This window comes from Haliotis rubra, unplaced genomic scaffold (assembly GCF_003918875.1).
Source record: "Haliotis rubra isolate DU_JTF1 unplaced genomic scaffold, ASM391887v1 Scf221, whole genome shotgun sequence".
Lineage (NCBI taxonomy): Eukaryota > Metazoa > Mollusca > Gastropoda > Lepetellida > Haliotidae > Haliotis > Haliotis rubra.
Genome location: NW_025766237.1, coordinates 263,131 through 290,387, shown reverse-complemented (window position 1 = coordinate 290,387; position 27,257 = coordinate 263,131). Strand labels below are relative to the sequence as shown.

General features: G+C 38.0%; 2 protein-coding genes across 3 annotated transcripts in view; one reads left to right on the top strand and one right to left on the bottom strand.

The window, feature by feature from the left end:
* The first annotated feature begins 7 nt into the window (after positions 1-7).
* LOC124277399 (aminoacyl tRNA synthase complex-interacting multifunctional protein 1-like) lies at positions 8-13,846 on the top strand. 2 transcript variants are annotated; one of them, XR_006898816.1, is made up of 8 exons: positions 8-98; positions 1,134-1,247; positions 1,652-1,765; positions 1,922-2,098; positions 4,596-4,804; positions 5,139-5,307; positions 5,970-6,207; positions 13,836-13,846. XR_006898816.1 is itself a non-coding variant. In XM_046713083.1 (7 exons), exons 3-7 carry the CDS (start codon positions 1,744-1,746, stop codon positions 6,134-6,136), a joined length of 744 nt encoding a protein of 247 aa, XP_046569039.1. In that variant the 5' UTR covers positions 8-98; positions 1,134-1,247; positions 1,652-1,743; the 3' UTR covers positions 6,137-6,269. The 2 variants fall into 2 exon arrangements, 1 of the variants encoding a protein (XP_046569039.1); XM_046713083.1 differs by lacking the exon at positions 13,836-13,846 and having other exon boundaries at positions 5,970-6,269.
* The window catches only part of LOC124277398 (ran GTPase-activating protein 1-like), a 35,219-nt gene continuing 15,789 nt past the window's right edge, over positions 7,828-27,257 (bottom strand). The window contains exons 10-17 of the mRNA XM_046713081.1: positions 26,286-26,340; positions 22,927-23,010; positions 11,274-11,366; positions 11,106-11,150; positions 9,892-9,952; positions 9,099-9,184; positions 8,395-8,519; positions 7,828-8,129 (exon numbers count right to left, since the gene is read on the bottom strand). Coding sequence (XP_046569037.1) covers positions 8,060-8,129; positions 8,395-8,519; positions 9,099-9,184; positions 9,892-9,952; positions 11,106-11,150; positions 11,274-11,366; positions 22,927-23,010; positions 26,286-26,340 — 619 coding nt within the window. The 3' untranslated portion in view covers positions 7,828-8,059. The remainder of the gene's footprint in view (positions 8,130-8,394; positions 8,520-9,098; positions 9,185-9,891; positions 9,953-11,105; positions 11,151-11,273; positions 11,367-22,926; positions 23,011-26,285; positions 26,341-27,257) is intronic.

Here is a 27,257-nt window from a genome sequence, read left to right as displayed (position 1 = left end):
TTGATGGAAAATCTAAACAAAGCGTTACTTCCTGTTAAAAAACGCACGTTGGCAGTTCAGGTTGTGCACAGCTATTTCATGCGACAGCTTTTGTTGAAGTAATGTGAAGTTTATTCGTAATAATAAAGGGCGATACAAACTAATCATAAACAAATATTGCGCTGACATGTCTTGTAGTGTCTGAGATATTGCATAGTGAAAATGTATACAGTCATGAATCCGTACCGTACTGGGTGACGAAATATCACGATATGTATACTGTCACTGTCGCAGAGGACAGAAAATGTGATGGCCTTGTTCACAATTGTAGTTTTTAAACTTCCTTGAATGTTACCAGTAATCGATAGCGTTGGATCTCTGTCAGAATCAAATTTGTTTGACAGTTGATCACCATTCATCTCAAAAAGTGTGTGGACCGAAGTTTGTGTTCAAATGTCATTACAGTTAACTTCGTGCCCTAATGACATACAGACATTGTCAATCCATTATGTTTTGTAATGGGCAAGTTGAATAACTTTGTTTCTCATGACAAGGACTCTCAAAATTGACCCAAAATTTAAAGTATTTTTTTAAAACTTTATTTCTAAACACAGTAATGAAGAGTGCTTCAATTTTTGGGAAAGATTTCCGCCCGTAACACCCAGATATTTTTTTCATTCTATGCCTAAGATTCATAGTAAGAATAGATGGGTTTTTTATAGAAGGCCTACCCTAAACCTTACACAGTGCTAAATCTAAACCCTAAACCCTAACCCCTTGAAATAATCATAATAAATAGAATACATATCAAGCAGGGGTTACGGGCGGAACTCTTACCAATTTTTGTACACTATGTCCTTCATGGCCTCCTGTCATGCATAAATTTGTATCATCTTGTATGTGGCTCAGTTACACATGTTTTTATATTCAGCGTTATTTTGTTTGTAGATTTATAATCTTCTAATTCACTCAGATTAAACAAAATTACATTCTCTGTGCTTGCCAATCAGTTTTGAATTGTTTTTTGATTAACAAGAATTATTTATAGCTCAAGTAAAATTGATGAAATTAAAATGCAAAGCTGTATTGGACTGGATTTTACAAAGATAAGCTTATGAGGCATAATCAAATACAGTTTTTGCCTGTGTTTTCAGGATGGCCTCGCCCTTGTCTCCCCGGCTATTCAGCTTAATGAAAGCTCGGCGACCAAGCTGACACCATCCTCATACAGCTGCGGAATCAGATCAACCTCCTCAAGGCAGCTGCAGGTATATATCAATGACTTCAAGTTGGAGAACTAACTTAGAAAGTCGTTCAACTTTGACAGTGATATTTTGATACCTCTTTGTGTCCAACTTAATCCAAGGATCATTTGCCAAATATTCTACCAGCTCTTAACCGTTCTAAGCTGAAAAATTGATCCCAGACTGATAATTCCTTCTAGTTTTCAGTGTACAAATAGAACATTTTTTCCACCAACCTTTGTTTACAGAAAGAGAGAATGCCATATGTTCTTAGTTGATGTTAATGCCTAAACATATGCATGTATGCCTTACCACTTTTTAATCTGCATATTTGGTAGTAAGAATATATTTAGCCCAGTCCAAATTTATTAAAGTAACACAAACACACATTAAAGGCAGCTCTGTAAATGATGGTATCTACATTACAGTGTCCCAGTCATGCAAAGGAGAGGAAGATATCCTGAGAGAACAAAATGAGAAGTTGAAAAATGAAATAAATCAGATCAAGACCCAGCTTGTCATGGCAGAAATAAGAAATGGAGGTTTGTTATGTTAATGATTTTTTTAGTTTTATTAGTAAATAACTATTAACTAAAACACAACTATATATCTTTTATGGTAAAATGTTTCATCATGCTTGTTATTGAAGAAATGTTTAAGTTTTTCTGAGTATAAATTGTCCTGTTGCCAACATACAGTGAGACAAGTTGCCCTCCCCCCAAAGAGAGCAATGTCAACAAGTGCAGGGGAGGGTAATAGTGCCCCACCCCCATCAGCAACCCCTGCTGCTGAACCAGCATCTGCCCCTGCCCCTGGCCCAGCAAAGGTGAAGAAGGGTGAGAAACTAGAGAAGAAGAAACCAGAAAAGAAAGAAGGTGGGTCCACGTTTTAAATCATGAATGATTCAAGTGTGATTCAATGATGGCAGTGTTATTGTGTGAACAAGTTCCATGATGGTTAGGGTGGTTGGGTAGCCAAGTGGTTAAAGCGTTTGCTTGTACAACAAAGACCTTGGTTCGATTCCCCACATGGGTACAAAGTGTGAAGCCCATTTCTGATGTCCCTCTGTGATATTGCTGGAATATTGCTAAAAGTGGCGTAAAACCAAAGTCACTCACTCACTCCCAAGATGGTAAAACCAGCTGCGAATACAGCTCTTTGAGAAATGGGGGGGTGCAAACTCTTGAGAAAGGGAGGGTGTACACTTCATTTTCATCCGTTTTCATGTGTCATTTAATAAACTTTCAGGACGAGGTGTGTGTGTGTGTGTGTGTGTGTGTGTGTGTGTGTGTGTGTTGTGCACCCCCCCACTGGATCCGCCTATATACAGTAGAACACGGATATACCGAACTCCAAGGGACCAAGAAATTTAGTTCGCTATATCCGTTGTTCGTTATTCACCGCCATCTTGGATTGTAGAGATGTAGACATTCACAGACATTACCTATATCATGTTGATAAATATGAAGTTTATTTTGATAATAAAATTGAAATAATACAACTACAACTTAAATAAATTTATTTTTTTATGAAAATGCAAGCTTACATTTATAATGTCCAGATAAACCACGAAAGAAGCAAAAACTGTGGCGATTTTTTTTCCATTTGTGACATGTCATAACATGCCCGTGCCTTTTTCTTTTATATTTTCATTTTTATGTAATTAGGCTTTCCGCTCGCTAACATGACACAACAACGGAAATACCTCCGCTTTGGCTTCTCAGATGAATAACATGCGAGGGCGAATCGTGGTGTGTGGTATCGCTCGACAGCTCTGGAACATCAACAATATCACTGTACCCTTGCCGAGTAGTATTTTCACAGTTGTAAAAAGCGATTTTATTGGATAAAGATTGGTTTCTAATGATGCTTTTTCGCCACAGTCTGCTATAAGGATCGTGATTGGTCAAAATCAGACACGTGACCTAAGGCAGCCAATCAAACTACGGCAATGGGTACCGTCCTCGTCAACGAAAACTTTCTTTTTTCATAACGTGGCCGATTATTCGGCCTGCGGTGTTGAATGGGTTAAACACGATATGTTTGTTTTGTTAATTAATTAATGACCATCAAACAATGTTGATTCACCGCCAACAAGATTGATGTACAGTGAAGCCCCGTTAGTCCGGACTCCGATAATCCGGATGTCTCGTCTCCCGGACGATTTTAGCTTGTTACCAATCTATGCCTAGATAATTTGCCTCGATAATCCGGAAATTCGGTTTCTGGAACCGGACGGTAAGTAGCTGTCACCAATTAGTAAAATAAACAGTAAATTGCTTCACAGTCCGGACGCTGTAAGTCGTGTTCACGAACCATAACAACACCTCCCGGCGAACTGGCCAACTGGGTTGTTGTTTTAATAAGACATTAAAAGCTCCCGACTCAAGATGCTGTACATTTACATTTTGATTGACACCACAATACAAAGGCGTGGATGATAAGTGAGCTGTTTTGTGATTGGTTAATGTACTTTGACAGACAGATGCGGTCACGTGGACTTAAAGTGATTTTGCTTTACGACAACCCTGTGACGCAACAAGTCACAAGTGTGCTTCGCTAACTTTGCGAAATGTGACCAAATACCGCTTATCATATTCAACCGATGGATGCAGGAATAATTCGGACATTCAAGGCATACTACAATAGATCGCTTGTTAGACATTACCTCACCTGTGCTGAGGAAGGACGTGATCAGATACGTCGGATCAACATGCTGATGTCACTCGGTAAAATTATTGATGTGATGAATTCAATAAGCTTTACATTAAATGCTTATTTGTTTTATCCAGATTCGTGTCGTTTTTGTAATAGTAAGGGAAGCAACTTGGGTCTTGATTCGGTAGTCCGGACTATTCGCAATCCGGACGAATTTGCTGAGAAACGCAACCGTCCGGATTAACAAGGCTTCACTGTATACTGTACTGCTAAGTGGCTGAGCTGACACGGAGTGAGTTCGCTAATCACATCGTAAATTGGGTCTTGGGGGTAGTAAATCAGTTCGCTATAGCCGCTAATTCGCTACTCACGAGTTCGTTATTCACGTATAATTTTAATGATATTATAAAGGACTGTTGACGGGACTTTTAAATTTGTACGCTATATCCGTTTGTACGCTATATCCGTGTTCGCTATAACCATGTTCTACTGTAAAACTGTATAATATAGATTATGTAATACATTCTTTCTGTGTGATTGCTGTTAATGTAGATGTAACTGAGCTAAGTATGAATCAAACAAGTATGATGTGAATGGTAAAGTGGCTACATGTGCGAGGAATCCCAGCACTGTTTGCTATGAATGTTAAACAATAACGTGTGAGGAATCCTATCAGTGATCTTTCAGAGTGACTACCCACTGTCTTCTATGCAGGTGAGGCTAAGGGGAAGAAGGGGAAGGGAGCAGCTGAAACAGAGCCTGAGAAGATGGACGTCTCAAGACTGGACCTGAGAGTTGGCAAGATCCTGTCTGCTGAGAAGCACCCTGACGCAGACTCTCTTTACGTGGAGGATGTGGATGTGGGCGAGGAAAAGACCCGGACTGTGGTGTCTGGCCTTGTCAAGCATATTCCCCTAGAACAGGTACTTACACATTGTCTATTAGAAGCCTTATTTAGTATCGACAGGGTGGGGGCAGTTTATCTTCAGGATCACAGGTGACCCTGTGGTGTTATCCACTTGAACTTGCATTGCTGAGTTGCATTTCTCATCCATGCCAGGATTCACCGATTATGATCCATCACAATTACGATCCTTTGTTGAGGCAAACATATATTATTAACCTATGTTTACCCAGAATTCCCTCAATTCCATGCTCAATGGACGGAAAGAGTTTACAAAGATGATAATTACTGCAGGCATCATTTTCTCTAAAAAATTACTAGTAATTTACATTCATATTTCTGACTTTCCTCAGATGCAGAATCGTATCGCTGTGTTCATGTGCAATCTGAAGCCGGCCAAGATGCGGGGGGTCCTGTCGCAAGGGATGATCATGTGTGCCAGTTCTGCAGACAAGGTGGAGATCCTGGAGCCACCCCCCGGAGTGCAGCCAGGGGACAGGGTCACCTTTGAAGGCTATCCTGGTGAGCAACAGTTATTCTTGCAGATGTAAAAAGAAATGTTGTAATTGTGATAAACCGTAACTTGTAACAGTCTCACCACAGTGCCAAGGAACTGATTAATTCCGGTCATGTAACACTGTGACAAGCCATTCCAGGAATCTCAAAATGTGTATAACCTGTTTAATTCCGGTCTGCTTCCAAATTAGTGCTTTGTTTGTATCTCTTATTTATTTAGTCAACAAACTGAGCTATTGTGTACGATATGGTATTGTGTTAGATGGTGAAATCTGTGTCAGACAGAGTGGACTCTCTTCATCCCACCTGTTGTGGGTGTAGACCTAGAACACTCCTGACCCTCATAGAGATGACAGTTATCTAATAGTAGAACATAACATCAGAGTGTGCCATTATGCCCAAAACACTGACATATTTTGGAGTCAAGACCATTTTGATTCTAACAGTTATCCTAAACTCAACGTAGCTTAACACAAACACCCCTCACTGGGAGTAAGGTACTGTGCCTTCACAGAATTTTTGGTGTTCTGAACAAGCATGTTTTAGATGATTACTGTATTCATTATATTGGTAGGATTTAGAAGTTCATGGTAATTGACTGCATGTAAATTGCTGAAGAATAATTGCAAAATAGACTGGTTTCTCTGAATATCGTAAACAACTTTCAGGTGACCCAGATGCCCAGCTGAACCCCAAAAAGAAAATTTGGGAGACGCTGAAACCAGACATCCGCACTGACAACAACAAAGTAGCCAACTATAAGGGTGCACCTTTTAAAATCGAGGGCAAGGGAATCGTCAAGGCTCCAACGCTAGCTGATGCCCAGATATCTTAAATGGATATTTTCAAACAGATAAGCTGAACATTAAATGGTTTCATTTGTACAGATTGACAAGACTGGGAACAGTTCTGGTGACAATATGCTCCCTATGTGTTCGACTCAATTGTAAATAAAATATCAGATTATGTGTTGTAGTTTGTAACTGTATAATTGTTAAATGCTCAGCATTTCATCAGGAATACTTTGCCTCTTGGTTTGTTGAGGAAAGAGTTACATGAAAATACAGATACTCGGACAGTGTTTTGAAGTTCTGGGTGAAATTCTGTTAAATGAGCTATTTGATCAGTATTTCAGTAATATCACAATATGTTTTACCTTAATCTGGGAGCAACATCTAAAGATTTGCATGTCCTGGGATGTAACAGTTGGGTGAAAATTACAAGCACACTAATAATGCTGAAAAACTGATCATCATAGTAAATGACTCCGGGATTTAAACCCATGATCATAGGATCATGACATGGCCGAGGGACACAACTACCACCAACTGCTGAATGTAATATCACACAGCCCTTGCTTGATCCCATCCATCCAGAGAGAACCATGTGCTGCTCCCTCATCTTTTCTGTGATAGAGTCTATAGACTCAGGAAGTCATGAAGCAGGCCTATAGTTAGCTTTCATTAAGTGTGTTTCTCCTTTACGCATTCATCTTTCAGAGCAAGGCTCCCAATGTGAGCATTAGGGATTGAGCATATTTTATTGATAAAGTAGGCTTCAGTCTCCAGAACAACAGACCATGGATCTTTAAAGTATATATTTACAATTTTATTTGTACATTTTACAGGTTAACAATGACAGGGCTCCCACAGGTCAGGGAAAAGTCAGGGAAATTTGGCATTTCTCTGAAAGTCAGGGAATTTTGATATGTTTTCAAAAGTCAGGGAATTTGGGGGTTAAGTCAGGGAAATTTAGGGGTTTGGTCAGGGAAAAACAAGACTCAGAATGTCGCTAATCAGGTATGGTAGTAGTCAAAGTCAAAGATGCAGCACACGTTACAGACATTTCATGAAATAAATTACAGTTCAGGTCAGAGATTGCTTTTAAGCATAACAGCATGTTTTACATAAAGCCCTAGATTACATATTACATTTTCATTTCTGGAGGATAGAATGGAAACAAAGTCACTTGAAGGATATTTTTACAGATAATTATTTGGCATGTATTGTTTTCTTAAATCAGCATAATGTGAATTTCATCTTCTACAGACGGGTTACATAACAGACATTCTTCTATGAAGCACAATCGGTTGAATTTGTGAATCAAACAATATGAAACATATTTTCCGGGTTAAAATTCCAAAATTCTGGGAAACTGACATAAATTTGATAAGAGCCATCTTAGCATGTGATTTCAGATTTATAACACTCTTGTTATTTCTGAACTGTATGTAAAGTTACATCTTGCATGTTTATTCTTTCCAAATACGCCGTTGATAATTACAACATTTTGTGATAATGAAGAAATGTGTTCCTGACTTTGAATGAAACAATTCAATTAAATCATTAGTTTCACATTTATGCTCTTTGTCAAAAGCCTTTAATATAAAATACAAAGTTTTCAGATGATATATTACTGACTTCACCTGAGAATATATATTTGATGGTCACGGTCAAATGTATCTAATAGTATTATGTAACATTGTGGCAGGAGAGTCAAGGAAATTTTTCTTCATCACAAATATCAATGTTTTGGTTAATGTAATAAATTAACAAATACTGTGTGTATTTATGATATGTGTGAAGGAAATATCTTAACACGGTGGTTAGGACTGACTGAAAGGGAGGAAGGAGGCCAGTTATTACACTTAAATGGTCAGGGAAAAATGTATACTTGTCAGGGAAAAGTCAGGGAATTTTGGCCTGCCATGCCTGTGGGAACCCTGAATGATGAGTTTAACAACAATGACGGGTCAAGTTCAGAATGCGTAGAGAGTCTGAAGCAGCTTGTGCTGGGCTTGGGAACACTTCTCGAACTGTCGGCCAGGTCTGAAACAGAATACTCCAGTGTTAATACTGTGAGGCGCAGATGTTTTGGAAACACTGCTAGTTGGACGACTAATCTCATATTCTAACCACCATATTCACATATTAATTGGATGCTGTAAAAATAATCATAGTGTCAAAACAGGTCTTGTCAATCTCATATATTACGCGGAATCCAACAGTCACCTAAAATATATTGGAAGTGGCTTGGATGCTACCTTCACTCTTTTGTTGTGTAAGGGGAACTGTTCAGTGAATGTGAACGTACTTGCTGATGAACACCTGCAGGATTTCACGGGCTTGCTTAGGGAAGTAGGACTGCTGGACAACATGATCCAGGACAATGAGAGCTCCAGAGATGTCTGTCATCGGCTTAAACTTCTTGTCTTCTCCTTTGAAAAAGACTGACTGACTGAGGTTTTCACGGGCAATATTCCAGCAATATCAACACCAGAAATGGGCTTCACACATTGTGCCCATGTGGGAATCGAACCGGGTCTTTGATATTTAACCACTAGGAACCACCCCCTAAAAGAAAGGAAGAGGTTGGGGATGAATGAATAGATTTCCATGTGTAAGGTTTTTATTTAAAAGCGACAGAATATGACATAAAACTTTATAATTGTTTACTTAACTTAAAATAGAATGCTGAATGCATTGGTCAAGAAGAATACAGCCAGAATAGACATTATTAATATAAACTTTACACAAGGCTGATAAACAAGTTTCTAAATACAAGATTCACACAGGTCCTGAATTTGGTAGTATGGCCTTAAAAAGGTCTAAAATTGGAGGATGAGGTATTGTATAAACCACTTAAAGTATGAATTAGGGCTTCTAAACTTTTGAATTATCTTGGTGGCTCTTAAGAATATGATGATAAAATAATCGAACCCATAACTCTGACTGAAAGTTTCACCACATCTGTCAGTCAAACTGCCAAAGGAATCACAAGGAATTGTTTTCCCTTACCTTGATGAGTCCAAGCTGCACCAGTATGGCATTGGCAACCTGGGAGGCAGCATATGCCCGCTTCATCACTCCCTCAAGAAGAGCATCTACAATAAATCCATCAATTTGTTTGTTAGCAGAGGTTTTTCATGCATTGTTTATTATTGTGCATTCACTGTTTATAGGCAAATATTTCGGGATTTGTAAACATGTGTTATAACAATCAGCAACAGTTATAATGGCAGATCCTAACTGAATCATGACCAGAAAATCCATAGCGGAGTGCAAGACATGAACAACAGGGGGGTTCCACAGCCCACAAACCCAATGATTTAAAACCTAATGATTGTGTATCATGTCAGCGTCTTCAGAGAGGAACATAAGAAAGAGTTTATATCAGGGCATCAGCTATATCTCAGTATATGAAGACAGAAGATCTACTCAAGAATTAATAATTGACAGTCATACAGGCAGCATGGGGTCCTTTGGTTCAGAACTGCTCAGAAATCCATGATAGGAAGTTGTACAGAACGCTCGAAATGTGCACTGAAAAGTGTGCATCATCCCATCCTACCACTGCAGACGTAAGTCCCAATCTCAATATGTCTTTTAACCAGCGTTGGGCATTGTGAAATCTTCTGCTAGACTAAGAAAGAATTGTTTTATGCCGCTTCTGGCAGAGACACCAGAAAAGAGCTTCACACATTGAACCCATGTGAGCAATCGAACTCAGGTCTTTGCCACGACAAGCAAACACTTTAACCACTAGGCTTGTGATTTAGTTGAGGCATGTGGGAGAAGGAGACATTCTTACCAGCACACTCCACTGCAGCATCTTTTGTCTTGTCATCGTCCTGTCGAACCACAGCAGCAACCTAAAACCAGAAGGTATACATAAGAAAGTGAGTGAGAGAGTGAGTATGGTTTTACACTGCTTTTAGCAATATTCCAGCAATATCATGGCATGGGACATCAGAAATGGGCTTCACACATTGTACCCCTGAGGGACCTTTGATGAGACAAGCGGACGCTTTAACCACTAGGCTACCCCACCACTCCCTATATAACAAAGAAGAGAAACTAATTGCTAAATTTAGTTTATAAGTCAAACAAAGCCATTTTGTTACTCTGAAGAATGTGCATATCACGGGCCTGATACAGTAAACTACGGTTCTAATGAACTCAAAGGGACCACAAATAATGCTTTGTTACAACCGCAGTTCATTATAACCATTTCAACTAAAATATAGAACTCATTGCTGGGACCCAAAACAGTTCCTTGCATCTGTTAGTTTGTGTTAAGTGTATTCATAATAAACATACTTCTTTATGTGGGAGTTGATCATTTGATGTGAGTGAATCAAGCTCTGAATATACTGTCCATACATTATGACTGAAAACATACTGATACATGGTGTGCTTAGCATATATTTTAGGCTTCATTCATCCAATGATTACTCTACTCTACTTCTATTCATCAGAACTGTACAAATGCTTTCCATTGCCAGGAATTTACCTTGAGTCCTGTATTTGAGGGGTCCTGGACAACAAAATGGGGGTCCCAGACACTTAAATATTATTAGTAGTACTGTTATTGTATTGTGTATCATGATCATCACATTGTTACAGTAATTAAATTGCAAATATACCATAACCCAGCTAGTAGCAAACTCTGTGATAACTTATTGTCACTTGATAGGAATTTTTACAAAAGTATTTTGACTTTTTTGAGTCCTTGTGGATGCGCTAATAAATTTTGTTGCGTACATTGTCAATTTTTATGCATATAGGATGCAGGAATTCTCGTCCCTGCATTACACATTAAATTAACCGAGACTTTCACATTGAAATATTTTGTGTGCGAGTGAGTGCATGTTAGGAACTACTTTTCAACAGAATCCAGAAATGTGGAAAAGAGTTTGAAGCTTTTCATTGCACAAGGAAACTGCTGTGTGTTTAGTTTTCAACTACCAGAGCATACTGATGGAGGACTGGAACATGCATGCAACTGTAACCATGGATACTGACCCGCATCACTGTCTCCACAACCCTCTCAACGTCTTCGATTTCATACTGAAACAGGAAGTTGAAGTAACTATGAGTTGAATCAAATCACATGTAAATGTGGGGAACATAAATGTATAAAGCAGTGCAGTTAACGTATCAAAGACATTTTATTTTTGTCTAGTGACCTACCCCAAGCTGTTGCTTCATTATTGCAGCTCTTGCCTGACCCATGCCTAATAATTTTGTCGGTGATGGAAATGCCAGGAACTCAGCAGCAGATACCTACAACAAAAACAATTATTGCCATCTAATAGTTTCAAGCAAGAGAAAGAAAAAAAACCCCATGCTATTCCTGAATGGCAAAAGGCACAAATTCAGTAAACACCCCCACACTGATTATATCCAAGGTTCACCAAATTGTCTGTTTACAAGAGATGTGGCTAAACATAGACTGCTGTCTGTAGATAGCTGGAGTGAGATCTCCAGGAAGTGAGCGAGTGAGTGAGTGAATGAGATAGTTGGGTGTTTCTGCTTTCAGCAATATTCCAGCAATATCATGGCATGGTACACCAGAAATGGGCTTCACACATTGTAACCATGATGGGAATTTAACTCAAGCCTGTCGGTGACAAGTTAACACTTTAACCCCCACCTCTATCTCCAGGAAGACAAGTTTGGGTCCAAATGCATTTTGTAAACTTATGTCAAGCCATACAATTAAACATATTAAGGTAAAATATATTCAGCAGTAACAAAGTACAGCTTTCTTTAAAATTAATTATATATTGTTCCCTATCTTCTCTCTCTGAATGTGAATTAATGGAAAGAAGAAAAATAATAAAACCCGAAAGTCTCAGACAGAGGTGGGGTCACTTAAATGTGTGTCCTTTGAGATGTCAGTTTGAGGAGTCCTCGAAATACAGTAAAATACCTTTATAACGAACTCCAAGGGAGTCGACCACTGAAATTAGTTCGTTATATCCGCAGTTCACTATTCATGAAATTCCATTAAAGAACAATAAAGACATACATGTGTACTGTACTGTACATTCTACCATGACTTCAGTAAACACGGGATTGTGATTGGTTAATTAAAGTAATTTAGAGGTATATAATCACGTTATACAGGTCTCTGTTTTCCGTGCGCAATCATACATGGTTTACGGTAATGCACTATTTTTGTCTGCCCACTAACATGGCGGACACCAAACAACCTACCGATGCATCGATAAATTACGGCGATTTTACTGTCGGAAATTACACATATGTCTTTAAAGATGGATTTAGCGATGACGGGCTCGACTCACTACTTGCGTAAATCACAGCAATAGGTGTTTATACATACAAAAGTACTTCGAAAGCATGGAAACAAATATTCAGTCGAACAAGATCAAAACATCGTCTGCTTTCCGAATAAAAATTCAGCAAAAACAAATATGTTTACGTTGATTCTATGTTACGTCAGAATAGATCCAGCAATAGACTGCTACATAATTTCCGTGTTAAATTTATTATCAGCTTTCGTCAACGATCATAGGCGCTTGACTCTGATATGTTGGATAATATAGTTGCACGTTAAAAGAGGTGGGAATAATGGAAGCGTTGGTCAGACCGAAATCCAGCCGAGCCGAGCCGGGTCGCCATTTTGTTTCGATTTACTGACACACCTTTCTTATATCTTATATATATAGGTCATACTTATAAACATATCAGAGTCAAGCGCCTATGTCAACAATATCGCCACTGATCTTGATCCGGTAACGGAGGATGTATTCACATCGAACGCCGAAGAAATTTTAATGCCTTCCGTCCACATAAATAAACAGTTGGGTTATCCAATTCAAACAAAATGATATTTTGAAATTTGTACTGTTTCAAATTTAGCGGTAGTAAAACACAATTACAGAATCTACAAACCATTCTGTTTAGCCCAACATATTTTTTTTCTAAAAGTATAATATCGTTGAAAAAGTTATTTAGCTTAGTCATGATCCCTCTTATCCATTACACCGCTTGATCTAAAGTAGTCTATTGAAGTATAATTAATTACCTTACTGTGTTTATGCCAGAGGTACACCCTCATGTCCTGATCCATCCTTTCAGAAATATCACCACAAATCTGGCTCTTTGTCAACAGACTCGCAAACATGCCAGCGAATCCGATTCAATTTGAATTCACTACACTTTGAAGCCACTGGGACACAAAACACTTTCCAAAATGTAGAAAATAATATCCGTGAGAATCGAATTTGAGCACAAAAGTACACACATGAGTGTGTAAGAGTCACCACAGCTGTCGACGCATGAGCGAGAGAGGTGCGTGAAATCGCTTCAAGTTGACAGGGCTTAAAATTCAACAGTATCTAAATTCGGTACAACCCGGACTTCTCGTTACAGCAAAAGCGCCTCTACTCTTAAATTTTGTACCAGTACCAGTAATTAGATATCAAAGACTATCTCAGTCATACAATCAGGTTAACCTTGCACAAACTGTCAGAGGCTCTCCTGTCGATCTTTCCAAATTTGCACGTAAATGTAAACAATGACTTCCGAGAAAGGTCAAGGCCATGAGGTTGCTGCCATTATTCTGGTGGGGTAAGGGTCTGATTGGAATTTTCAAATGTGAACCAAGCTTTTAAACTTATTTGATATATGTTTTCCAACTTATCAGTTAATGATTGGTGATTGATGCATTGAAAAACAAAACGTGATTTGTTATTACTGAATCTGGAGTTTGTTAGTCATTGACAGTTTGCCACCAATCACCCCGTTTCGGGCGATGCCACTTGAGATTGGAATGCGAGGCCGCTTCACGTATTGACTCGTAACCAAAGAAAGAGCTCCACGTGAAACTGTTCATAAAATTGTCATGGTAGAATGGAGATAAACCTACTGTGTGGGAAAATCAGAGGTATATAACAAAATTATAATAGCTCTAAATTTCATTTAAAACCGAACGCCTAGCGTGAGGTTTTAAATGAACAATTCTACCATGACTTCAGTAAACACTGGATTGTGATTGGTTAATTAAAGTCATTCAGAGGTATATAATCACGTAATACAGGTCTCTGTTTTCCGTGCGCAATCATACATGGTTTACGGTAATGCACTATTTTAGTACACACGCGTTCGGTTTTAAATGAAATTTAGAGCTATTATAATTTCGTTATATACCTCTGATTTTCCCACACAGTAGGTTTATCTCCTAAACACATTCCTACTCAGTTTATTCATTCATTCATACGACAGTTACATTCGTTTCACTTGCTTCGTACTTTGAGGTAAACAGGCAGCTGAGAAGTTAACCAATCACTGACGAGGTCAGGGTTGACTGATGAACTTTTCACCATTGACGTCTAACTTATAGGTCAGATTTCAAGTGAGCAATTGGCAGTGACACTGATTGAGTTCGCTCAGTTCGTTATTCACACCGTTAATTAGTGTTAACTGGGACTCCCGGGGATTGCAAATCAGTTCGCTATAGCCACTAAGTTCGTTATAGAGAATTCGTTATTCACGACTTTTTTTATATAATATACAGAGGTTTATTCGGGACTTTTAAAACAGTTCGCTATAGCCGTCAGTTTGTTATATCCGTGTTCGTTATAAAGGTATTTTACTGTACTTCAAAGCTGTGGTTTGTGACCAATGAATTGCACCTAGTACATTCATATTATATAGACCATGTACTCTTAGATTGTGAGCCCTCCATGTTCGCTTCATGCACTGGGCATTTTTGGTGCCATGGTGTTGTTTGACTTAGTTCACTACTGTTTGGGGCAGCAATGCTTAAATATTCCAATAATGGACTGTCACAGATCCTCAACCTTACTCAATGATGTATGTAACAAGGCTTGCTTCCCTTCCCTATCATGTGTGTCACTGCTGCCATTATTTCAGCAGCACAACAGAAACATATATAAGCATGATGTGATGTTTGAATGAAATAACATACTAACTATACTACCTAAATAGTTAAAGAACACCCAATTTTTCCATATTACTGTAGCTAATTTGCCATGGCAGATCAGTTGTATTTATATGAAGGAGCGGGTAGTACTCTGACTTCTGTGTTGCATTCTGTGTGACCAAATGTTGAACTCCAGTCCATGGTGATGCATCTCTTCCGTATTAGAATTGGACCTCAGGAATGTTCAGCAATTTTTTCGAAAGAAAATAACTGAACTCACACATCCCCATAAAAGACTGAATAGCACTGATATGTTATATCTTATTGAGACCATCTTTTCCGTGAAGGTAATAAGCATTGAAACGACTTGGCTAGCCCACAATGCTTCACTTTGGACCACAACACATTGTCGACAACTGGCCATCTTTTGTTTGTGTTTGCTTGTTGTGTAACACCACACTCAGCAATATTCCACCTACATCAATGGCCCATGAAAAAACTGGATCAGTCGGCCCATTGATACAAAATATGCCACACCACTGGGCCTGACTACTTGATCCTTTTAATCATCTCTTTATGATCTATTATAACCCAGTGATAGCGAATATGGTTATACGCCGCTTTTAGCAATATTCCAGCAACATCACTGTGGGGGACACCAGACATTGGCTTCACACATTGTAGCCATGTGGGGAATCGAACCCAGGCCTTCAGCATGGTGAGTGAACACCTTAACCACCAGGCCAAAAGAACGCCCCTTATTATAACCCAGAATCTCTGAGGGTCACTACATGTATTTAAAGGTCACATAAACCCTAGGGGGTACAAATACATAAATCACTAACTGGCATCGTTATAAATGAAACCCCGTCATTTAAACTACTCATTTCGACCTTTAATTGACTTAAATCGACCTTTTTGACAACAGTGCACAATTCTAACCCGCGAACGAAATTTCAACCAATCAGAGCGGCGCGCATCTGTGACGTCATATGAGGAATAGCTTTGGGGGCCGATGCAGAATTCATCTACATTTTAGGGGTTAAATTATCTTGTTTACAGGCTTGTATAAACCTGAAATCGTGACAATTGTTGTGGAAAATTAAAGCTATATGTTCTCACAATCTACTGTCATTTAATTTTGTCTCCTGCTTTGCCTAGTTTCGAGTTACAACTTGTTTTCATAGACGATTCTGTCAAAATCGATTGGTGTCGTTAGTCCCTATTTGTATAATGACTGATCCAAATTGATCCCATTTTACCCCGATAATTAATCATGTCATGTACAAATCTGTTTGTATTCTCAAAACAGTGTCGGCCCATAAGTTTTCACATGCAATACAGCAATTAATACTCCCTTGTTGTTACCTGTGTTAGGTGGTATAAACCTACACATGTTATTTGTCATCATTCACTTGATGGTCAGTTAATGAATTTATAACAGGTATAATTATTGGTAACACACTTAGATTACCCGACAAAGGTTCCCATTTGGCATTTCTTGTGTCTGGAGTAAATATTCAACATTATAAACATCGATCAAAGGATTAACCGATAACATGCTGATTGATTAATTACTTTTATCTTACACAGCGGAATTGTCAAAGGTAGTGTTTATGTATGTAGATTTACTAATCTATACTGAATACACTCTGTCGTGGTCGGAATGTCTAGCGTAAAAACAACGTCCTTCTTTCAAAGGATTAACCGGCAATACATTGATTGATTGCCAATTATTGGCTAACTAAATTACTGTTTTTAAAGAAAGGCGGACATTATGCAATTAGTTGCCAGGTGTGCTATCTTGGGTGACCAATGAGACTATACACCAATACCTGAAAAGATTTATCACTTTTTCGTATATTAAACTGTTAAAAGACACATCATTTGGAACAGTTTTGTGGATATTGATGGATACATTCCTCGAACAAGGTAATGGCCTGATATTGTTCCTATAACTTTAATCTGTTTTAATTTTAATATTTGCATTTTGTTTTTATTCATTTGTCGTAGCATTCAACAGAATCATTGTTTTCGCCGTGAAGTGTAATGAGACAGATAACATGCACTAGGGTGTGTGTGCGAATTATGATTCACATTGGCAAACTATCAAATGTCTAGACATTACAGTTCCGTTATAAATTCACTATAAGTATCAGCAGATCGTCTGCTTTTTATTTAGTTTCAAAGTGCATACAAGTATGATAATAAACTAATTAGGATTATAAGACCAAATATACAGACGCACATTAACTAGTATCTACATACTGGTGATGGACATTAACCATGGGAATGTAGAAGGAATTTGTCGCGCAGTATTGTGACTTCGACCCCCACCTCGCTTCCGTGGAAGAAATCGTTATGTTATAAGTTGTGTCATGCAAAATCCGTTTGGTTATGATTCCAATACATATTTAACTTCTGAGTAGAAAGTAGTTTTGATTTTCTAACTTGATGAAAACAAACTATAATCTCATTAATTCTAACAGATTTTTTTTTTTTTTAAAATGGCGGCCCTGTCGGGAAAATCCGCCAGCCTGAGGATAAATGGTATTTAGGTTTGTTTTCACCGAAGCTAAAAATCAAAACTACTTTCTACTAGTAATAAAATATGTATTTTATTGATAATAATAGGATTTTGCATGACATGGCGTATAACATAACAATTTCTCTCGATGGCAGCGAGGTGGGTGTGAATATAATACTACTTACAATATTATTGTTACTTCGACCACAACCTCACTTCGAGGAAGAAATCGTTATGTTACAAGTTGTGTCATAGAAAATCTTTATGGTCATCAATCATATGCATATCTTACTAGAATTAGTAAGTAGTTTTGATTCTTTAACTTCCGTGAAGCGATCTGAACACAAGTAAGATATCGTTTCAGGCTTCCACAGCGCTAAGCCGCACTCACAAACATAACCCATTTAGCACGAACTGCGGGTCCTGTGGAAATCTGTGCATGGGGACACCATCGCCCGACCCTAGGAGCAATTCACGAGAAAGCAACGATTCGGCATGTCGTCGTTGATGTCGAGAAATCATCAAAATGATGAGCGTGCTACACATTTTCTATACAACTAACTGAAAATCGTTCCTCATATGACGTCACTGCAGTGCTCTGGCGACAGAGTTACGTAACCTGTCTGTGGTTTCGTTGGCGGGCGAGAGGGAGACAGGCGACTTTTTGGCCACTTTTAATCGCTCGGTATTAATTAACCACAAGTTTTTAAAGAATAAATTTGGTGTTCCGCATAAGACTAACCACAAATCTTTCATATGTAATGGTTAAAAGAGTAACAAAAAACAAAGTTTAGTGGTTCTTTAAGGTATACAGTCAACAAGTTATACTTGTAGTTTTTGTATTTCTAAAATACAAGGACAGCTCAGGACAAAATGTATCAAGAACTTCCATACTGCATCTTCACAGCTGTTTTCATAAATCGAACATCACAATTGTTTTTTTTTTTGTTGTTGCAGTAATTGAAACACAAAATCAATAGAAATCAAAAGATTTATTAAATAGACTTTTCAAATAGCAATGATTGGTATTGCAAGCAGAGAAATCTCACAAAGATACAAATACAAAGTCTTAACAAAAACTTTACTAAATATATCATTACCAAAGTAGTTTCTATGAAGTTTTATGTTTTTCCTGTATTCACCATATTTGCCAAAAAGTAATTGACTGATTACAAGCTTTTCACCAAAGTATGTAGAGGGTATATTCATGAAAACAAAAATTATCTAACCAAATTATTACGAAATTTGAATTGCCTTACAAGAACTAAGAAATTCAAGTGCAGATCCTTTGAAAATACCAATTCTTTCCAGACAACCATGAACGAAATGACACATGCACATGCCTGATTATCCCTCTGTTCTAGTACAGTAATTCATTTGCTTTGTAGTGTACCAGGTAGTTACTACTATTTATATCCAATGGTTCAATCAAAGGCCCAGCTGGGTTCAGCAGACAAACGTGCACTTTGATTACATCACTAATACTTCTTGTGTGAGGCCTTCTACTCTTGGCATTGCTCCAATATTAGGTAAGGGTACAAAATTCTAAAACAGTTGGTCTCATTTGACTTAAATAATACACAGCCTCATTTCATTACATAACTAAAATAGATTCATTACTACACCACACAGGTGGCATGTATACATGGGTGACGAAGGAACATTGAGGAACCCTATTGATGATAATGATAATGATTTAGGAGTGCTCGCAGCAGCAGTGAGTGACAGTCAGATGGGTACTACATATATGCTTTTAGTAATGTTCCAACATTAGCACAGCAAAGGACCCCAAATGAGAGATTCACACAGCGTACCCATGTGTAAAACCAAAAGCGGACATTTGGCATGAGCAAGCAATATTGTAACCATTAGGCTAGGCTACTAAACCCTGCAATATACTGATACTAGACATATACAGGTGACAACCGTCTCTTCTGCACGACTGATTACCATTTTCAATGAACTTTCATGTGGTTTGAGTTCAAAAATAAAAATACACTACAATATTGATGCATAGTTTCCGATTAAAAATTCATCTAATCCTTGAAACATTAAAAACACAAATTCAAGTCAAAAGACAGGAATATAAAATCTTCAAAAAAAGACTTCATGCCTGCATTATCACCTCATTGATTGCTTCTGTTGTTTAACGCCGCACTCAGCAATATTCCAGCTATATGGCAGCAGTCTGTAAATAATAAGAGTCTGGACCAGACAATCCCATGATCAACATCATGAGCACTGATCTATGCAATTGGGATACGATGACATGTGTCAACCAAGTCAGCAAGCCTGACTACCCAATCCCGTTCGTTGCCTTTTACGCCAATCATGGGTTATTGAAGACCAATTCTAACCTGGAACTACGTGGGTCAATCACCTTATTGAAGGAAACATGATTCACTGTGTGTTGTGAGTGAGGGAACTAATGACTTAGCCTCTTCACATTCATTGTGGTCAAATGTTTATACTTCAAATGAATACATAATCAAACAAATGGAAAATAAATGGTTTGGCATGAAGAATTTCTATGAGTATTGTGAGTGAGACAGACAGTAGAGTAAATATTGATAAAAATCATCATAAAAAATGTGCCAACATGGTCAACCTATCTTTGTTGACAAACTGATACATAAAGCCACATTAACATGTTTAACAAACCTCTGTTAAAATGTAAATAAGACTAGAGGTGAAACTACTTGGCCCTTTTAAAAATTGTCATTTCCCCACCGGGAAGGAATGTCGAAAACAGACTCAAGCATAGTTAACTGACAGTAAATTGGTTCTGCATAACCAAACTTTCAGGATCATATGGACAACTTGGTCATGTTTATATTGTGGCCAGGATCCTTCTGTTAGAGTGATACAATGGAATCTGCTATAAATATTGTGGGAATACATACAAATCCAGCAAGTACAATGTAAACTATTCAAACAACTTCAATCATGATTTACACTACTTTTAATCTTGACAGCAAACCTTAAATGGAGAAAGGCTGATATTTGCAGAGATATTACACTGAAAACATGACTAATCCTATATATTCGATGCTTCAAAGATAGAAAAGAGGCATGTCCAGACTGTCCATACCATTGTTGCACTGTCACCAAGCAACGACTATTAAATGATTTCAGGTTGATTGTAATAGTGAGGTACCGCATTCTACAGGTGATGTCAACATATTTTTGACATTATTACAGAGTTCGAAAACTCAGTCATTCACTCTTATGATTCACAATAATTACTCTTCTCTTACAATATCAAAATTTGGATTATTTTTTTTTAATCCTACCGACTCAAATGTTGAGAAAAACACTTACAAAAATTGAAGACTTTCAATTTTATTTTTATTTCCACCACCGACCCTAGTTATTTTGGAAAAAATCTGTAAGCCAATTATTAAAAAAACCGGCCTTATGGTCCATGCCAATTTTGTATATATTCTCTTCTTTTCTACCCTCAGATTGGAGCAATCAAGGTATAAAACATAACAGTGAGTGAGTTTAGTTTTACGCCACACTCAGCAATGATATAATTAACTATATGGCAGCGATCTGTATAATAATTGAGTCAGTGATGAACAGTATGAGCATCGATCTATGCAACTGGGATACGATGACGTGTCAACCAGGTCAGCGAGCCTAACCACCCCACTAACCACCTCTTACGACAAGCATAAGTTCTTACAATCAATTCTAACCCGGATCTTCACAGGCCGTAAAAAACATGTACAATAATATTATTGTGTAATTACGTAAACATATTCACATTAAAACATACTTCCTTCGAGATGACATGATGCAAGTCCAAAAATTTAAATAACAAAGTATTATACAGAATTAAGGATTGTACTTGATTGCCTCTATGCCTGTTTCATAGTTGCTTATATTTTGGGTTGAGTAACGGCATACAGAGTTGATGTTATAAACAAAATGATGCAAATCAGAATTAAATTTAATTGCTGTCTTGTGATAACTATGTATGCCATCTATAAGAAATATAGCCAAGATGACACGGCTTATTCGCCAGCACTTGTATTTAACACGTTTATTTAAAGCATGAAAAGGTACATTCTTTTTCCTTCATTTGTAAATTCACCATCATATGCAAAACAAAACAGTTTTACTTGGGTGGTGGCTTGTGTTTTAAAATTAAGTTGTGTTCAATAACTTAGTGACACATTCATAAATTTCATTCGATAATCAAAAATACAAAGGATGTTCTAAAGCAGCCAAAAAACCCATAACATGAGGACATTTGAGTCAAGATATAGTTATCTTCAACTTCAATGAACGCAGGATCCGATCATTTCATTCGTTTCATAACTTTGCCAGGCTCCATAAAACAATTTCAAGTCAGACATTTTGCACCCAACTCTTGAGACCTACAGTGGGTATCTGTGCAGGATTACATGATAGGGCTGGGAACCAGGAAGTTAATTTTGACTCATCCCAGTACAACATACCATCATAACCTTGCAATATCACAGTCAAGTTTTCTCAAATTAAAATAAGGAATGGTCAACATTCATTACTTTCCACGTCTAATTCTCAAATAACACTTCTAAAACAAGAATATATTCTTCAGATACTGAAATCATTTAAGAATCTGAGAACATCAGAAAACAAGTCAGCTAACTTCTAAACATGTAAAAATTAGAAAAAAGCATTTCACACTAAACCATACACATGAATCATTTGACTGACTGAGTTTACAGCCTGTTCCCAGATTTGGAATGAAAAGAAACCTATCACTTGCAAGTCACTGACTATAAGAGAAATCTTATATTGTGTAAGTGGACGTTTTTCTGATTGTCGCTAGGCACAAATCTGTCATGATATCGAGAGAGTCTTCAAGTCATCAGCCAAGTCATTTGTGGCAACTTCTCCCTGAAACCAGAAAGGCAGTCTGTCAGTTTCAGACTAATTGAGACAGTATTAGTTCACTGAAGGATATCAATTCCTCCATTAACGTGAATTAAATCATCTATAATTCCAGCCTATTTGCATTATGGGAGAAGTCACCACAAAGTCTATTGGTTAATGACATATAGAGTACAATAATATTTTCCTGATTATAGATGGTTATCATGAACTTACCTTCAGCAATGAACAGGTCACATGGACAGATTATGCCACAAAGCAGATTTAGGGACGGTGGGGTAGCCTAGTGGTTAAAGCGTAGGCTCATGATGCCGAGGACCCGGAGTTTAGTTTTCCTCCGCTTTTAGCAATATTCCAGCAATATCACGGCAGGGAACACCAGACATGGGGTTTACACATTGTACCCAATCGAACCTGAGTCTTCCAAGCAAGCGAATGCTTTAAGCACAAGGCTACACCACCACTAAACAGGCCCTGTCCAGTGGTAGAATGATGCATCTCAGATACATATAATTACTCACCTGTTTGACGGGTGTGACTGCTTGACCTTTGACCTGTAGTCCAGGATCCTCATTTAGTTCCCCTTCCTCATCATCCTCAGCTTCCTGTAATAACCATGAAAATGATACAATGAAAAAAATTACAAAAATAATTGTTGAAATGATCTCCTCACACCCATGAGCGATTCTTTCTGTTAGAAAGAAGGGCATGAAAATACAACTTTCACAGCTGTGGCACAACAGAGTATTTTGAGTATGTTACAGCTGTGGCACAACAGAGTATTTTGAGTGTGTTACAGCTGTGGCACAACAGAGTATTTTGAGTGTTACAGCTGTGGCACAACAGAGTATTTTGAGTGTGTTACAGCTGTGGCACAACAGAGTATTTTGAGTGTTACAGCTGTGGCACAACAGTGCATTTTGAGTTATAGCTGTGGCACAACAGAGTATTTTGAGTGTGTTACAGCTGTGGTACAACAGTGTATTTTGAGTGTGTTACAGCTGTGGCACTACACAGTATTTTGAGTGTGTTACAGCTGTGGCACAACAGAGTATTTTGAGTGTGTTACAGCTGTGGCACAACAGTGTATTTTGAGTGTGTTACAGCTGTGGCACAACAAAGTATTTTGAGTGTGTTACAGCTGTGGCACAACAGTGTATTTTGAGTGTGTTACAGCTGTGGCACAACAAAGTATTTTGAGTGTGTTACAGCTGTGGCACAACAACAGCTGTGGCACAACAAAGTATTTTGAGTGTGTTACAGCTGTGGCACAACAATGTATTTTGAGTGTGTTACAGCTGTGGCACAACAGAGTATTTTGAGTGTGTTACAGCTGTGGCACAACAAAGTATTTTGAGTGTGTTACAGCTGTGGCACAACAGAGTATTTTGAGTGTGTTACAGCTGTGGCACAACAAAGTATTTTGAGTGTTACAGCTGTGGCACAACAGAGTATTTTGAGTGTGTTACAGCTGTGGCACAACAGAATTTTGAGTGTGTTACAGCTGTGGCACAACAAAGTATTTTGAGTGTGTTACAGCTGTGGCACAACAGTATTTTGAGTGTTACAGCTGTGGCATTTTTGAGTATTTTGTGTTACAGCTGTTACAACAGAGTATTTTGAGTGTGTACAGCTGTGGCATTTTGATTTTGAGTGTTACAGCTGTGGCACAACAGTATTTTGAGTATTTTGTTACAGCTGTGGCACAACAAAGTATTTTGAGTGACAGCTGTGTTACAGCTGTGGCACAGCTGTGGCACAGCAGTATTTTGAGTGTGTTACAGCTGTGGCACAACAGTGTATTTTGAGTGTTACAGCTGTGGCACAACAAAGTATTTTGAGTGTTTACAGCTGTGGCACAACAGTGTATTTTGAGTGTTGGCACAACAGCTGTGGCACAACAACAGTATTTTGAGTGTTACAGCTACACAACTTTGAGTGTTACAGCTGTGGTACAACAGTATTTTGAGTGTTACAGCTGAGGCACAACAGAGTATTTTGAGTGTGTTACAGCTGTGGCATAACAGATGATTTTGAGTGTTACAGCTGTGGCACTACAGAGTATTTTGAGTGTGTTACAGCTGTGGCACAACAGAGTATTTTGATTGTGTTACAGCTGTGGCACAACAGAGTATTTTGAGTGTGTTACAGCTGTGGCACAACAGAGTATTTTGAGTGTGTTACAGCTGTGGCACAACAAGTATTTTGAGTGTGTTACAGCTGTGGCACAACAGTATTTTGAGTGTGTTACAGCTGTGGCACAACAAAGTATTTTGAGTGTTTACAGCTGTGGCACAACAGAGTATTTTGAGTGTGTTACAGCTGTGGCACAACAGTATATTTTGAGTGTGTTATGTGGCACAACAGAGTATTTTGAGTGTTACAGCTGTGGAACAACAACAGTATTTTGAGTGTGTTACAGCTGGCAATTGTGGCACAGCAGTGTTACAGCTGTGGCACAACAGAGTTTTTTGAGTGTGTTACAGCTGTGGCACAAGGCAGCTGTGGCACAACAGTATTTTGAGTGTTTTGCTGTGGCACAACAGAGTATTTTTGAGTGTGTTACAGCTGTGGCACAACAGTGTATTTTGAGTGTTACAGCTGTGGCACAACAGAGTATTTTGAGTGTGTTACAGCTGTGGCACAACAGAAGAGTGTTTTGAGCACAACAGTTTTTGAGCTGTTACAGCTGTGGCACAACAGAGTATTTTGAGTGTGTTACAGCTGTGGCACAACAGAGTATTTTGAGTGTGTTACAGCTGTGGCACAACAGAGTATTTTGAGTGTGTTACAGCTGTGGCACAACAGTGTATTTTGAGTGTTTACAGCTGTGGCACAACAGTATTTTGAGTGTGTTACAGCTGTGGCACAAGAGTATTTTGAGTGTGTTACAGCTGTGGCACAACAGAGTATTTTGAGTGTGTTACAGCTGTGGCACAACAGTATTTTGAGTGTTTGAGTTACAGCAGCTGTGGTACAGCAGTGTGTTACAGCTGTGGCACAACAACAGAGTATTTTGAGTGTGTTACAGAGAGTATTTTGAGTGTGTTACAGCTGTGGCACAACAGTATTTTGAGTGTTACAGAGAGTATTTTGAGTGTGTTACAGCTGTGGCACAACAGAGTATTTTGAGTGTGTTACAGAGAGTATTTTGAGTGTGTTACAGCTGTGGCACAACAGAGTATTTTGAGTGTCAAGCAGATTATTCACTATGCTATTTTCATACAAATACTGGAGATAACATTCACAATAGAGTACATATTTTCGCTTATATTTAATTACATTGAATGTAAATCCCCCAGAAGCCTCATGTAAAACTGCTGACCAGCTCCTTTCTCTGACCATCAAACATGTGGTTGCTGTCTAAAATCAGTGGTTTCACTGTCAAATACTCTACTTGATGCATATCCAAATATGTCAAATTGTCTATGGGTAGATTTTGCTCAGAGTCAGAGGTAACATGACTAATAAACAATGATAATGGTAATACTTCCAGTTTTGCTTTGAATGAAATGTTTAAATACCCCTTTTTCTCATCCAAATTTGTGTCCCAAGAGCACTTAGTTTCTACAAAGTCCCTGTCATCAAGTTATATATCCAGTGTTTGAAAGAAGGCACGTCATTCTGCTAATCATGGATCCCTAAAATATAATACTATGTAATAAAACCTCAAAAATTTCTTTTAATTTCTTGAACTGATACAATATATATAAACACTAACGTTATATATACACCTTGATTTGACTGAGATAAAAAAATAAATAAAATAAAATAAATAAAAAACAAACAAAAAAAACAACTTAAAAATTAGAGCCAAATAATTTATCAATGTTGCAGCTTTTCTGAGGTTTACTGCTTTATCATGAGCAAATCCACTTACTTCTTCCTCCTCTTCCTCATCTTCATCCTCCTCCTCATCACATCCTTCATCATCACTGAAATAATTAGAACACAGTCACAACAAATTTCAACAACCATTTATGTCATTTACCATACAACTATACTCAACAACATTAGAAACGCACCACACTAAAATGCACAGACGATGCTCAGGTATCATGGGTACATTTCAGTCAGACGGGGATAATGTAATTTTTTGAGTAAAATTGATATTTTATACTTATCCTGACTCATGCTCTTTTGCTTGTCTTCTTCTTCTTGCGAACATAGTGGAACACTTGTATCTCCTTAATTGAAGCTCCCTTCAATGTAAAATCACTAATTAGTACTCACCAAGAGTTTCCTCCCTTTGCCCCTGCGCGGGAAAGGCGGCGCCACCTTCTGGCCTCATGCTTCACTCTCTCCTGATATAGCGAGCCCAACACTTGAATTTACAGGGAAATCCAAAGTGTTATGTGGGGAGGATGGGAGGGCTTACCTCATGAGTCAGGATAAGTATAAAATATCAATTTTACTCAAAAATTACATATTTTTCCTTATCCTGACTCATGCTCTTTTGTTTGTAGAATCCTTACCGAAACGGAGGTGGGAAAGAACAGAATACTTTGGATTTATAAAATTAATTAGTGATTTATATATATATAACTGTAATAACCCCCTAACGGGAACTTCATAATGGCACTGACTTAGGATAATTCCTGCTACTATAAACCATAAGTTTATACACTGCCATAGATGGGGTATTACAAAAATAATATACTATCATAATAGCAATAAAGATATCAAACCGACTCCCATATGGAGAAGCTACCCAACTGAACATAATCATCAGTACAAGCTTAAGGCTGAGTAGACTTAAGCTAAGTATATAAATAGCCCTAAAACTCCGTAGAGTTATAAGCTAGATAATACTGGTATGAAATATACATAATAATCTCGTAAGACTATGTGT